This window comes from Triticum dicoccoides, chromosome 5A (assembly GCF_002162155.2).
Source record: "Triticum dicoccoides isolate Atlit2015 ecotype Zavitan chromosome 5A, WEW_v2.0, whole genome shotgun sequence".
Classification (NCBI taxonomy): Eukaryota; Viridiplantae; Streptophyta; class Magnoliopsida; order Poales; family Poaceae; genus Triticum; species Triticum dicoccoides.
In genome coordinates, this window is record NC_041388.1 from 621333555 (window position 1) to 621349350 (window position 15796).

At 42.7% G+C, this 15796-nt stretch overlaps 2 protein-coding genes and 1 pseudogene across 2 annotated transcripts; 1 reads left to right on the top strand and 2 right to left on the bottom strand.

Annotated features, from left to right (window-relative positions):
• Positions 1-8299: 8299 nt before the first annotated feature.
• LOC119298132 (putative ATP synthase protein YMF19) lies at positions 8300-8819 on the bottom strand. Its single transcript, XM_037575642.1, has one exon. The coding sequence runs from the start codon at positions 8817-8819 to the stop codon at positions 8343-8345; it is 477 nt and encodes a 158-aa protein (XP_037431539.1). The 3' UTR covers positions 8300-8342.
• Positions 8820-9797: 978 nt separating this feature from the next.
• On the bottom strand, positions 9798-10476 carry LOC119300178 (ATP synthase protein MI25-like). Its single transcript, XM_037577220.1, has one exon. The coding sequence runs from the start codon at positions 10365-10367 to the stop codon at positions 9798-9800; it is 570 nt and encodes a 189-aa protein (XP_037433117.1). The 5' UTR covers positions 10368-10476.
• A 3274-nt stretch (positions 10477-13750) lies between these two features.
• LOC119298909 lies at positions 13751-14620 on the top strand (annotated as a pseudogene).
• Positions 14621-15796: the final 1176 nt, after the last annotated feature.

Genomic DNA, 15796 nt, shown 5'->3' on the forward strand with positions numbered 1-15796 from the left:
ACGCACTGCCACAACTTTATTTCCGCTGCATGGCACTGCACGTCTAGTGGTAACGATATGTGATCCATCTCTGTTAGCATGTTCCTGGATGTTCTGCGGGTAGGAAATTTTAATTTGCAGTCGTCACACCCTATCGTAAATCCCAACAATTGCATGCAGGGAGGATCTTTCTTTGGTGCAAGATTTTGGCATGTTACACCTCCAAGTTGCTTCAGATTGAAACAGATGGTACATCATATACATCAAAAATCTGAAGGGGACTATGGTATTATCATTCAAGAGATTTTAGATACTTCTCATTCCTTTGCATGTTGTTATTTATCTTTTGAACCTCGAGTTGCGAATTATGAAGTTCACAAGCTAGCTAGGTATGGTGTTTCCCTCCCTGTGGGGAGGCATTTGTGGCTAGGTACAGCGCATGACCCAGTTGTAATTCCCGCAAACATTTTAGCTAATCAATAAAGGCCTAGCAATCTTTTCACAAAAAAACCAAGATTTGTCCGGCTCCACGGAGGGAGGGGCAATGATGGTGGCACGCCTTTGGCTCATTTAAGTTTTTGTAGTTGTCGCTATGTGATCTATGAATCTGGTTGTAATTTTTTCTAATTTCTACTATTCACTGTACTATCATGATTGATGATGAATAGATTGAAAGTTTTCCCGCAACAAAAAAACTACCAAGTGGCTCAAGAAGTAGCAAGGACCAAATCCTAGTCTATCCTATACTTCGTAATAATCATATATCCAATATCCCCCCCGCAGTTACAACATTAGCGACGCAGACGAGGAGAATGGAGAAGAATCCGAAGGTAAGTCAACAGAACCCCCCCCCCCTAGTCGTAACGGTCAATGCAGCGCGGAAGTCGTTGCTGGAGTTGAAACTGACGAGGTTGCTCAAGCAAGGCGGTAGCCCTTTGTGCCGTTTGTCGATGTAGCCGAGAGCGTGGGTGGTGTAGCCATGATTGAGGTAGCCGTGCGAAGAATGTCGTGTTCAATGTCGAGTCGGGGTAGCCGGTGTCGAGGAAGTCGTCGTGGAGCCGCAGGCGCAAGGAGGCGCTGAGTTAGTCATGGGCATAGTGGTGTCAAAGTAGTGGTGCGCCGGAAAGAAGGTGTTGTTGACGACGCGTTGCGCCGGGTTTGTCAAGCCCCGGAACACATCGTGGATGAAGGCAAACATCGGTGTTGCCAGCACCGAGTATGTGTAGACGGACGAAGGCGAAGTTGAGCGACCAGGCTTGTCAGGCTCGGGGACATGTCGTGGATGAAGGCACACATCGGTGTTGCCGGCACCGGGTATGCGGAGACAAGGGACCTATCATGTTAGATGAGATAGAGAGAGATTGGTGAAATCATTGTTTGTATTGCTTAAACCTCGTGGGCATATATATATATATATATATATATATATATATATATATATATAGAGAGAGAGAGAGAGAGAGAGGGAGAGAGAGAGAGAGAGAGTAGGTCTCCGCTTAGTGGTTTCTTACTCGGTCTCCTCATCTGAATAGATGGTCGCACGCTTCAACTAGAATCCAAACCATAGTAGAACGGGGGCTCAAAAGGAAACTTCAAAGCTGGAATATATAATCTCCAGTAGTACACTTAGCCCTTCGGCCTTATTTCAACTTGAACATGAATTTGCAGCACATTTTGGCGTTATTATATTAACATAAGCATTGAACACTGACGGCTAGCCCATACATGCAAACACAAGAAATCAAACCAAACAAAGACACTTAGCATAGGAGTAGATCGGAATCAAACTAAGACAAAGAACACCTGACATGAAAACAAATGTCTCCAGACACTTATTGAATTTAAACCAACCTTAGAAAACTAAAAAGAGTCTACGGACTCTTCTATTCTAGCGAGATGCTAGACGAATAAAGAGCACTTGCTGCTCCACCCGCAGCGCTTCCTGCCTCTCCTCCAAACCCCCTATGCGCTCTCTGGTAGCGCGAATGCGCGCTTCTTTCTTTGCAGGATCCATTGTTCGAACACTTCTCAACTGGTTGTTTAGCACTCTACGGTGCCCTTCAATCTCATTTTTCAGTTGCTCCGTTTCGGTAGCAATTGCAGAAAGCCTGTTTGCGATTGCAGCATCCATAGCAATGCGTGCTAGTACTCAATTTCTTTGTGATGAAGTGAAGATATCTATATACCATTTATAGAGTGGTAGAGTAATAGCGTCCAATAAGAGTTTCCGAGAGTTACTTTATTCAAATTCTCTCCTTTCCAAAGCTCCACAAGGAAAAAAGAGTAATAGGACAACAATATTGCTTTCATTTATTTTGAGTTCTTTCTTTGTTGAGATGGAAATCGATGTTCTTTTGAAAAGGGCTAGGTAGTTTGCACGCAGGCAAAACTTCTTCATGAAAGGTCAAAACTAGACTTGGATTTCATGGGTTTCTTAATGATTAGTCATTCGTTTGAAGCCTTAAGAAACCGGCAGAGAAAGCGGCAGTTTTTTTTTCGAATGACCTTATTTCGAGAATCAACTAACCGACAAATCCGTAGCCCAGGTGATTCGCTGCCTCCCTCTCGCCAAAATGGGATGAATCTTCTCATGCAGCTTTTTGATTATTCAGGGCGCAGCGAAGCCAATTTCCATCAAGGCAAGGGGGTAAATAAGGGGGAAGAGGAGTTGTAACGATAGAAAAGAGAAATGACTATAAGGAACCAACGATTCTCTCTTCTTAAACAACCTATATACTCCACACTTAACCAGCATTTGATAGATTATCCAACCCCGAGCATTCTTAGTTATTGGTGGGGGTTCGGTTCGTTAGCAGGTATTTGTTTAGTCATTCAGATAGTGACTGGCGTTTTTTAGCTATGCATCACACACCTCATGTGGATCTAGCTTTCAACAGCGTAGAACACATTATGAGAGATGTTGAAGGGGGCTGGTTGCTCCGTTATATGCATGCTAATGGGGCAAGTATGTTTCTCATTGTGGTTCACCTTCATATTTTTCGTGGTCTATATCATGCGAGTTATAGCAGTCCTAGGGAATTTGTTCGGTGTCTCGGAGTTGTCATATTCCTATTAATGATTGTGACAGCTTTTATAGGATACGTACCACCTTGGGGTCAGATGAGCTTTTGGGGAGCAACAGTAATTACAAGCTTAGCTAGCGCCATACCAGTAGTAGGAGATACCATAGTGACTTGGCTTTGGGGTGGTTTCTCCGTGGACAATGCCACCTTAAATCATTTTTTTAGTCTCCATCATTTACTCCCCCTTATTTTAGTAGGGGCCAGTCTTCTTCATCTGGCCGCATTGCATCAATATGGATCAAATAATCCATTGGGTGTACATTCTGAGATGGATAAAATTGCTTCTTACCCTTATTTTTATGTAAAGGATCTTGTAGGTCGGGTAGCTTCTGCTATCTTTTTTCCATTTGGATTTTTTTTGCTCCTAATGTTTTGGGGCATCCCGACAATTATATACCTGCTAATCTGATGCCCACCCCGCCTCATATTGTGCCGGAATGGTATTTCCTACCGATCCATGCCATTCTTCGCAGTATACCTGACAAAGCGGGAGGTGTAGCCGCAATAGCACTAGTTTTTATATCTCTCTTGGCTTTACCTTTTTTTAAAGAAATGTATGTGCGTAGTTCAAGTTTTCGACCGATTCACCAAGGAATATTTTGGTTGCTTTTGGCGGATTGCTTACTACTAGGTTGGATCGGATGTCAACCTGTGAAGGCACCATTTGTTACTATTGGACAAATTCCTTCTGTCTTTTTCTTCTTGTTCTTTGCCATAACGCCCATTCTGGGACGAGTTGGAAGAGGAATTCCAAAATATTACACGGATGAGACTCATCGCACCGGATCCTTTTCTCCTTTTGGCCATAGCCATATAATGAACAGGACTATTTCTCCTTTTGGCCATAGCCATAGAAGAAGCTTCTCCTCCGGAGCGGGGGGACCGCCTGACAATTACAAAGAAACCTTTAAGGGGTGGCTTTTGTGCTCGGAATATAAAGATTTCCCTGGTTTAGAGTGCAAGATAGACTCACTTCTTTCATTCCTGGAACCTGAGGAGATCCTATTCATGGTGCACACGTTCCCCCGGGACTTTTCTCTGCTCGAGATCTTGGAACCGGGGGATATCCGCAATATAATTGCTCACTCGCGCAAGCAGTGGAAGCCACCCAAAGCGGAGGGAGGGGAATCTAAGGATTCCTATAACCCTGCTTATATAGATTTTTTTAAGAGCTCGTTTAGGGTTTTTCCCGGGTTTGGTACCAAATCTGGATAAACTCCTTTCGGTTCTTAAACCTGAGGAAATTCTATTTCTGGCTTTTCGCTTCCTGCGGGATGGAACATGTTTAAATTGCCCCTAAAGAAGATCAAAGATATGATTCAAGAAGCAATGGCTAAAGAGGAGGAAAACAGAGAAAAGCCTTCGGTGGAAGGTTGTGAAGACCATCGTATGATGGAGGAGGAAAACAGAGAAAAGCCTCCGGTGGAAGGTTGTGAAGACCGTTGTATGACGGAGGAGGAAAGGACAAAATTGCTTTAAGCATTTTCTTTCCTATGGGATAAAAAACAATGAATTGGAACTATTGAGTGGTGTAGGTATCCATCTTAGCAAATAGAGATACCGAGGCCCACCAACCTACTACTTGTTGGTTTGGTGGGGAAAGAGGAGTGGGTATGAGGGCTTCTTTCACTTTTTTAGGCTAGTTTACATCATTCCACATGATGATTTGCTAATTGTTTTATGATCCTTGACTAGCTATATAGACCCTAGGAACTTGCATGTGCTATTACTGCTGTATAAAGGAAAGGTGGCTCACGTTACCACTCTCCCCTATTCCTACAGGAAGGAAGAGTCCATCAAATGCAAGTCGCTACCAGTTTCCTATTTTGGATGAATACCATCGCACCATTTGACCTCGAAGTAACGAGTACTCAAGGAATCCTCTGGAATTCCAGTCATGATGATCAGGTACCCGGAGTACATCACCCTCATCAGGAAGAAAAGAGAGAGAAGTGGAGTAAAATGGATTCAAATGCCGCATTGCAAGTGAACAAAAGAAACCAGTGGAAATAGAAAGAGAATGAACAAGTGTATCAATTCATGAGTTAAGGAATACTATTGGGAAGATTGGGTGACTAATATCCTGAGAAAATGATCTCTTGCTTCCCTTGAAACATGCTGAGAGGACCATTTCGATTAGTGAGAAGCTCAGTTCATGGGTCATGACGACAGATCATATCATGTACCAGTGCACTGTTCTTTAGAGATCTATGTTCAGTGAACAAGAATGTAGTGAGGGGTGCTACTTTAGTGTTATTCCTAGACTGATGAAGTGAAGACTTTAGGCCTCGCTAATAGTGGACCAACTGAGAATGTTTGTTTCTCTTTTCTGTAGATATCTCAATATTCCTTGAAAGCCTTATGAATGGTGGCGAGGATGTGGAAGAGCTAGTCATATAGTCCTTGAAGCTTGATTCCTTTTATCGGTTAGCAAGGAGTTTGAAGCTTGAGTACTTTCATTCAGCTTTCGTTCCTGTGGAATGAAGTTGGTTCAGAGGTCTCAAGTAGATCTTCTCAGACAGCGAGTAATATCTCTACTACACTTTCCTTCCACTTTATGTTGAGCAAGTTCACCTATTAGCTTTCCCGCCAAAGGACAGCAAGCCAGTAATGTGAATCATCATAGTTTCTGTTCTCAGACAAGTACAGCGTCCACCTTTATCATATTAGCAAATAGCTGATCTTAAGAGATCTCAAATAAGGGACATACTTTTGCGTATTTCCGAATGGATCAGAATAGTCATTCAACTGATGCTTTGAAAGTATTAAACGAGGCGATGTGTTTATCTGTCTTTCCTCATTGCATTCCTATACTTTCCTACTTAGTATCAAAACCATGTGATGGTACACTATTTTTTCTATAACTTGATTTCTCTAACAACTCAATATGACTTTCTTTTTCGTGTTGAGAAACATGTTTGGATGCAACTTTCACTGAAAAATAAGCATAAAGAATTAACTGGCCAGTGGAATTTTATGAAATGAGGGCTCTCGGGAAAGCAAGACTTAAGGAAGGTAGGCAATTTCATACCAAGAAGAGCATTTAAGAATAGCTCATAAGCAATTCCAAGTGGCAGAGATGACTCGAGGGACCTCGTCAGATAAGCATATCCTATGGTAAATGTGGTACCTGGTCCAGTCAACTTGGAAGTAGAAACTGACCACTAGTGGGTGTCAATTAAAAAGTCACTCTGTGGCTAACGCTTCTACTGCTATCGGCAGGGCTTAGTCTCTCGTGGTTCATTTCCACCGGAGAGCATCTGTTTGAATAATTAGCGTATATAGTTGATCACTCTAATGACAACGGATTCGATTCACAAATTTCTCGTGATAGACCGAAGGAAAGGTTAGCGACTGCTCTCCCTACGGAATCTCAAGTAGAGCCATTGCATAGCTGGCAGACACGATGGGCTCAGGGTTTCGACTGCTGTTCATTCCGATCTTAGGTCTTGCTCAGCGAATTCAGAAGGGTTGGGTCCTTTGTCAATGACTTACTTTCCTAGTAGCAGAGATGCAAGAATAACTACTTTCTTCTGCTAGGCGTTTCTTTGTTGCCAGCTGAGAAATAATACTCGTTTTTTTCAGATGAGGGGGAGTGTCTTTGTTTGTTCAACGTGCAGATCCGGGAGGAAGGGGCAGGACTTGTTGTTCGGGCAGTCTAGTTTTGTTTTTGTTTGGTGCCAGTGTCCCAGTGAAGGAAGTAGGGCTTGCTGTTCCAACAACCGCTCTCTTCTCTCTCCGCTCCCTGATGTCTTCTCTTTGTCTTCGGTATAGTATATATTTTTTTTGATTCAGATTCACTCATAACTATAAGAAGAGTGTGGGATGGAGGAATGGATTATGGAAGGAGACAGATTCCTTATAAAATGGATTAAGGTGGGTTTCGGAAGGAGGAAGGCTCGTTTCATTATCGAATATCGTGTAGAACTCACTTGCCCTGCCTTTTGCTAGGAGAGTGTAGTTCGAGCATTCTATTGTGTGCTCGATCTGTGATACGCAAAGCAATCTCCTGTTTACTATTGATCTAATGACAGTTGATTGAGACTTGCCATTGTCGTCTTTCGAAAGCAAACTCTTATCTGGTTGCACTCGGGTTCTCCTGTCGACTTGTTTTTCAATAGTAAATCACAGGCAGTATGCCCTATTTGAAAACATGCAATGAGGGTACGAGCAACACTCCCCAAACTTGGCATGACTCATCGCCATCTTGTATTCATGATCTTACCTCTACTGGTCACAAATGCATAGCATAGGATCGAGTGGATCGGCACCCAATAGGCCAAATTTTCCTATCTTTGATGTTAGAAGTGATTCCAATCTATTTTTCTATAGTGATAGTTCACACATTAGCAATTAGCACTGCCTCAAAGCAAACATAGGAACTAGGGAGTTCATCGAGAGAAAGTCCCTTTAGTTTCGTACTCCCCTGTTTCGGATTTGCATATGTCTTTAATCGCAATAGTTGTAGAGAAATCCCTCAATCACGGGACAATCCTCCAGGGCAAAGGTACTTCCAAAGCTCAGAAGGTTCATCTATGCATGAAAGGAATGAAACAAATTCCATAGAAAAAATAGGAAAATCCCCACCGAGATCGGTACCTATCTAGATCCCCAGCTTCGACAACAAAACTCCTTCGCATTTTGCGACCATTCCCGCGAGGACTACGATTCGGATTATCTAATGTCATCCCCAAACAGAATTACACCTCTTAAGAGAAATTATGCCCAATATACCATTTAAAACAGATATTATTGTGGATTCCTTCTCCTTGTGGGCTGGACTCCTTTTTACATGGACAGACAGGAAAGCGGAATCTGAGGAATTAGCTGGAACAGACTCACCTTAGCTTTGAACGACTATATCCCCTCTTCTATCTACATATGGATATATATGGTCTTTAATAAAGGAAGATGATTTTAGCCGAGGACTAACACAGCTTCCATTTTGCAGCACATCTCTCAGTGGGAATAGCATCATCCATGACTTCAGGCACAGCTAGCTACGGGTAAGCACAAAAGGTAATGACGAGAGGGCCGTCCTATGTACCCTGAAAGAGAAACTATGTGATAGAAGCCCGCTTTCCCTCTCTTCTATCCCACCTAACCACTTCGGGTATCAGTGGCCTCGTGATCTCCATAAACAGAGATCACTACACAAAAACAACTATATGAAAAACTTGCTTGCTTCTTCGAATCTCGAAATAATAGAACATACAGAAAGTGTTTTTGTGATCAGACCATTCTCTTCGGGGAACCTATAGAAAGATTATCAGACGGCTTTCATGATATTATGCTTCCTTGCCCGTGTGGAACATGTGTGAGCATTATGTTTTTCCAACAAGTGATCCGACTGGAAGAAGTGTTATATGAGGACTTCGAGATCAAATAGAGAATCTGTCTCTCCATTCCTTGTGAGCCACTTATTTCTCCGAAATCAGAGATCAGAGTGATTTTCCTCCTTTTTCCCAAATAGTCGAAGGTCTTACACCATTGGGATACTTCGGATAAACTGGAGTACATATATGAGAGACCGGTGCTAAAACCTTTTCTCGAGATATCTTCCAGATTCTTAGGGTCCTTGCTCCGGATCTCGCCCCCCCCCCCCCGGTGCGAAAGCAGTTGGTTCCATAGTTTGAGAATTCTACTAATTCCAAGTATTCCATTATTATTATTAAATAAGAGAATATAAAAAGTAAAGAGGAGAAGACATAACCAGAAGAATTGTGAGAAATAAGTTAATTTATCAAGTTGAGGCATTTTGATTTGGATTTCAAATAAGAAAAAAAAAGGATTTTGTGAAATTTAGGAGTCGTTCGAAAGCATCAAGAGGGAAGAACTCAGATAGAAAGGCAGGCGAAGTTGGCGGCCAACCTAATCCCCCTCCCAGTTGTACCCTTGTGCATCCCCTTCGTAAACGATTTCCACTGGATCTGGAGATTCCCCGGGTCCCCCCGAATCGTCATCTTCGGACCCTGAATCATCATCCCACCTTTTACGCTTCCTCGAAGAAGACAGGCCTCGCCCCATCATTTGCTTTTGTGCTTTCAGGGGATCCCATGGAATGAGCCTCCTGCTCTTCCGCAGGCACATCGGGGTCGGGAGAATCTGGTTCACCGAGCTCGGCGCGGCGAAACCGCTTCGCCAGATTGGTGGCTGTTGCGACGAATTCGCTTGCGTCCCCCGCTTCCATATAATCAGAGAAGATTTGTTGAAGAGTATCTCCTCCCTCACTATTCCACAATATAAGATTTTCAGTGAACGATCGCGCAGACTCACCCTCCTCTAAAGGAAGAGGAGTGCCTACTTCGTTAAATATTCTTTCAACCTTGGAAGTCAACTCTGAAATCATGTCTTCGGGATGGGCGGCGTGCGCCATTTCCTGCTGGAGGTCTGGTAGTCCGCCAACGGGAGGTTGGTCTATGGGAAAGTCACCCTCGTTAGGAGCATTGGTCATGACGAGAACATTGAGATCCGCGACATTCTCATTCCCAAGATGAAAGGCTATTCCTTGAACTCCGAATAAGACAACTAATGCCATTATTAGTACTGGCAACACAAGACCAAACAATGGTATAGCAATGAACAAAAGAATGACACTTGGAAATAATGCACGAAGAATCATTGGAATTTCCCATCTTTTTCAGCTCTGCTCCCGAAAAGAGAAAGGAAAGGAGACTGATCTTGACGTCGGCGTTGGTTTTTCCAACGAAACAAGAAGTTTTGGATTGGTCTTTCTCATTCGGACACCCTCACCTTTCTTAGGACTATCAAGCCTTCTCGAATTAGGTCTATGGTAGAAGCTTTGAACGTAGACCCGGATACAAATCTTTCACTCACTGAAAAGTGAAAACCTGTGACTATATCGTCCTGAAGACGGATGCGGCGGGAAGTGGCATTTAGAAGTGTTGCTGACTTTACATTTAGGTTTCGGCATAACAAAGCTTGCACTGTATTTTCACACTTAGGCGCACATCGTGCCGTTGGTAATGATTCTACTACGGTGCTGCAAATTCGCAAGCTGATCCTAAGTAATCGTTGTTGTTCATTGGATTCCTCCGGAATTACTTCGTTAGGATTGAAGAATTGCTGCAATGCTTCCTGAATAGACTCGATTCTCCTGTCGAGAGTTTCTTTGAAAGTCTTACCTAAACTCTTCCGACTGAATATGAGAAAGCCTATAAAACAACGAGCTACTATCATTTCTTCATTGTAGATTGAGATCTTCTTCGGACTTGATGCACAAATAGATGGAATAGCAGCAAATAGCATATTTCTATCCTTCATATCCGTAGAAAGAAATCTCATCTCCAGGTAACTCCATCTTTTTCAGCTCTGCTCGCTCACTTTTGAAAGGAAAGGAGACTGATCTTGACGTCGGCGTGGGTTCTACCAACGAAACGAATCCGTTTTGGATTGAGATTTCACATAAGCATTGCACAATGATCCGCATTAGGCGAGGAGCAACAATGATACCGCCGGCCAGGAATAAGTACCTATCCCTCTTATACTTAAGAAAAGAGAAGATAAGCTGGTGTTGAGAAATGAGAAGTGGGCTATATCCCCGGGGACTTTTTAAAAGCAGCTGAAAGGAAATGCTGCTTCCTTTCTATACGCTAATTCTTGCTTTGAAGAGATGTTCCAGACAAGGCATTCTTAAGTCCCACCTCACCTATATCCAACTTGAGGTATTCCATCGTTTCTAGTATAATAAGCAGGTTTAAGCCATGGAAGACATGAGTCATTAAAGTGCTGTTAACTAGATCGCGAAAGATGTGCCAAAGAGGTTTTCCAGCACATGGAATAGCACTCGCAGGGGCATCCTGTCAGTCGCCAGGCCATGCACATTTTAAAGAATTCCCACACACAATGGGAGCCGTTTCAACCATTTCTGCTCTACGTTGCAAACTAGGGGGCATAAGCTACCAAACCCCTGGCTAAGAATCTATATCATACCGAGCAATCATTCCGTCTTCTTGAGAAGAAAGAACGTATGAATCCTCGCTTTGAGCTCACCTACTAGTGCACCTAACAAGGTTTTCCAGACCTAATAAACATTCATTGCAAAGAAATGTTGACCTCTGATTTAGAGAGGATCAACCACAGTTTGAGAAAATAAAAGTGCACACCGGCATTATGCCTCGTAAAGCTACCCCCATTCATAGCTTCATTCACTGTCTGCTCGAATAGCTTCATTTCAATGTTAGGATGACCCGCAAGGTCGTCTAAAATAGCTTCCACCTATCTAGTTTCCATGTGGCACGCCAACCACAATCACTTCATCCCTTGGCTTCTTTATCATAGCTGCCTACCTCTTCAGATCAAGGATCAAAGACTACAGGAGCTCAAAGTTATTGTCACACACTTCCATCTAGGAGATGCATGTTAAGCTATCCCTTGGATTATAGCCTAGGAGATCGATTGGCAGGCCTTGTTCTATGAAAAGAGTATCCTTATGGTTTAGGAACCCCAACATCTATTGAAAAGTATGATGCACCCCTCGGTTTACCAACATTTCCATTCAATCTCATTTAGATTCTATTAACTAACAAGCCGGGATCCAATTCCATTTCAACTGCTGAGGTCATTAACGAACTAGAAAAGAGCTAAGGAACTATTTCCAGATACCTAATCGGGTGCTGAACGAACTACTACTTCAATATGTCATTGCAATTTCAAATGGGTTTCGATGGCACTCAAGCAGCCTCACTACTTCGATCTCAGTAACCTAATGATCTCCCCAAACCAACTCATTCTCGGAAGGAGACATGGCCAAGGATGAACAAGATATGATGGCTGAGAATCTCTATTCCTACAAAATAACATGATTCACATGCTCAATACCCAGGACGGTGGTTCCTCCCGCCTGGCAGGTCTAAGAATACAACCCCTACGACACAGTTGAAACCAATTGTCTCACTTCAAAGATGGACCCTCTGTTCCTTTGAAATGCCTTTGATACATCAAGTCCGCACTTTTGAAAGTGAAGATCTAGGTCCAAGAGGAATGAAATGAGCATACCAGGAGTTGTCTATTCACATGTCATATGAAGAATACTTATTTTCAGAGAGTGCCTCCAGGTTCTCTAGTAGCTATATCAAACCACAACTCTGTACTAGCCAAGAGGCTTTGGTACTAACCAACACACCAGGATTCAAAGATGCAAAAAGAAAAAGGAAGATAATACCACTGCTGTAGATGCACGCCCTTCTCTTAGTTGAGAAGAACATAGGTAAGAAAGTCTAGAAAGTTCTGAGACTGGGGTAGGTGAATCTATTGACCTTGACGTAGGGCTTTCCCCTCCACCCGATGGTGATTGACTTACTGAAGACCGGCCCTAAGCCATTAATGAATTGAGCCTGGTGAACCATTGATATAGCACTCTGCGGGGCGAAGGCTATGCTTATCACGATAGTTTACAAAAGCTCTTTCCTGACCTGGAATAGACGAATCCTAACAAGATTCTAGACATATGCGGGATGAAACAACATCTACTCAAATTTCATCCACAAAGCCATCAAGGCGGCACTCAAGAGAGGTTGTTGTCTACCTAATGCCATCCCTTCGATCAGATTGTAATGGCAGTAGCCCCAGTTTCACGGGTTTCGATACCCCAGCAATGTGCAAGAACATCCTCGAAAATGTCTGATGTGACTTCACCTGAAAGTGCATCTGGAACCGCTCCCAGTGCTGATTTAGATGTTGTAGGAACGAACAAAGATTGTGGTGCTGAAACAAACGGACAACAGGATCTGTCTTCTATTGGCGTTTGATAGCTCATTGCTACCTCGCCGGAGGGATGGGGAGATAGACTCTGACCCAGATCTCGCTATAGCCGCCAACGAATCAATTCATTAAGGGCACACCCAGGCAGGGAAGAATTCTCAATTAGTTCATTGAGTTTAGGAAAGGATGCCAGTTTGGAACAGTTGGTGGAGCATGGTGAAACGCGCTCATTTGGAGTGGCTGAAACAGAAACGTACTCGAGAGCTACTCGTCTTCCTAAAAGCTCTAGCAATGCAAGACCTATCCTAATGCAATAAATACGGTGCTCTCGAACTCAATCAGCACAGGTACAGGGCCAGGTGCTTCTCCAACTCTTGGTACCGTCTCTTGTGCCCCACCTGTATAGCTAGGGTTAAGTAACCCATTCAGGAGAAGATAAGAGAAACACCATCTGGTAAGGTTGGATCTATAAAGCAACATTGGTTGACAGAGCTATCTTGACATTATAGGTGGGGTCCTTGGATAGCAGGTATGCTGTGTCAGAGAGCATTGGTGAGATTATCCATCTTATAACCCCCGTTAGACCGACAGATGATAGATTCCCTTCCAAGCCATTGAAACCTCGCTTTTCTTATCTAAATACAAGCGTTAGAATACGTTTTTTGATTGAATAGGTTCTATCTGCTTCCCTTCATTATCCCTGTGCTTGTGAATTTATTAGAATCCATTTCAGTAGGACAACAGGGCTCTCGCCTAGCTGATTCTAAAGTGGAAGCAATTCAGGTATCAGCAGATACGGGTACTAATTCACATTTCTGTCGCTACCCCGTGGTATTGGAGCTTGTAGTGATAAGGATTTTTTAATAGATAGTTTGTTTTATCCTTGAAGTAAGAGCATTGAGAATAGCTTAGCTTTCTAGCCGAAAGAAAGCATAGAGAACCATCAAACAAATACTGGATGGAGAATGCACTCTTCGTTGCCCAAAGGAAGACGGAGGGAAATGGCCCTTTCTCAGGATGGATTTATTGATTCAACTCATCTAGATGATGATCTGTACCTAGTAACCTATAAAAACAAAGTGAGTGATGATTTGTTTAAGGAAATGGAGGAGACAACAAAGCAGCCAGCTAATACAGCAGTTCAGCTCTCAGCTGCTATTGCTGCCTATGCCAGGATAGTGTTATACCCTTTTATTAAAAGGGATGATTGCTATTATACGGACACGGACTCTATTGTTGTTCAGAACGAACTTCCAGAAGAAATGGTATCACCTAGCGAAATAGGAAAGTTTAAGAAGGAGCACTATGTAAAAGAGGGAATCTTTTTGGCTCCCAAGTCATACTGCATACATGCATTACATGAAGATAAGGAAGAAATAATCATGAAGCATAAAGGACCGGTTAGAAAGGTAATCACTAAAGATTCTTACATAAACCAGCTAGCAGACCCAACATTAAAACAGCAATTTTCATGTTCAACTGACTTTCATCGTGATTTTTAAAATTTATGTGTAGAGAAAAAAATCAATACGTACATAGTTGGGATAGGAAATAGTACGAAGCGAGAATTAGTATACAATGAGGATGGAACGTGGATAGGAACTAAACCTCCTCATATAGGAGAGGATTCTATTGATAGTATCCATCCTACTGCCCATAAAGTCATAACCGGCATATTAGGCAAAATGAATAATCTAACGAAAAAATGCAATCTAAAAGATCATAAATCTGATGATGATAAGAAGATCAAAGATTATAAGAAGAGAGAATCTCATCAGACAAAGAAGAAGAAAGCAGATAAGAAGAAGCCAGTGAATAAGAAGAAGAAGCGGTAAGAGCAGTTAGGATGGATAGTGGGCAAAGGACGAGAGAAAAATGCTGATGTCAGTGAAACAGGTCATAATACTCCCTATGTCTTGACTACAGGGAGAGTGAGAAAAGACCATCTTCCGGTTACTGTGCCTGTGGTGCTTTCTGTAGGGATGACTTATGGCATGCGGGAATGTCAAGTAAGTATGGCTTTTGATAGCTAATACGAGTTTGGATGACCAACAACGTCTAGAGGGGTCAAGCAAAACTAGCTCTATAAGCTCTTTAAAATGAGCTAGAACTGCATCAATCAAATTCAAGGTAATAAATCCCACTGATAAGAAATACATAGGCCTTACGCCCACTTACCACTTCAATGACGGACTTCTCCGATACCGATACCAAACCTAGCTTGAGAGAGATCACAAGCATGTGGTGAACCATACCGAGTGAATGAGTACTGAAATGAACCATATCAAGCTGTGGTCTTACTCTACAACTCAAGTTCGATGAGCTCTTAGCGGAGTTGTGTGCCTACTATCTACTAAGTTGTGTGCTAGGGATGGAAAGAAAGCAAGAAGCATGCCAGGCAGTTTCCACTTTCTTACCGGGCGAAGGAAGTGAATGGTTAGCTATTCGAATGGTTTACTTTACTTCGATACTGGCAATCTTCTTTAATGAATTCTATTTCACAGGTGGAATGAGGAGAGCAAGAGGTGAGATCCGATTGCACGACAAAGTAGATCTGCACGTGGCGAAAAACAAAAAATCTCATAGATAGACAGAGATTTTAGGAAGGATTCAGCAGTTGAGTGATCTGGTTATCCTGGGGAATCCGAACGGTACCCGCATTCTAGGTCTAGGACTTTGAGTTCCCTTTAGAACCAGTTTTCCTCTTCTTCAATCTTGAATCCCGAAGGGGAGGCTCTAGTTGCCAAGTAAGAAAAGATCTCGGTAGTTCAATTCATGCATGTGAAAGCTTATCTACCAGATATAGATGATACTTGCCACTACTTGACCGAAACTGGGACTTGAGGAGGAATGAAATTCTAAGGGAAATCAATCAACTAATTGAAATAGTGATATCGGTATCGGAACTCTGCAGAAGGGCCCGTCCTAAGCGCCCTCTTGAGACTTAGACTTGAAAGAGGGAAAGATTAGTGGGTCAATAACCAAGTTCCCCGATTGGATTCCAGTATCTG

Coding starts and splice junctions, on each gene's coding strand:
- LOC119298132 (XM_037575642.1), bottom strand. CDS start 8,819: ATGCCTCAACTTGATAAATTAACTTATTTCTCACAATTCTTCTGGTTA.
- LOC119300178 (XM_037577220.1), bottom strand. CDS start 10,367: ATGAGATTTCTTTCTACGGATATGAAGGATAGAAATATGCTATTTGCT.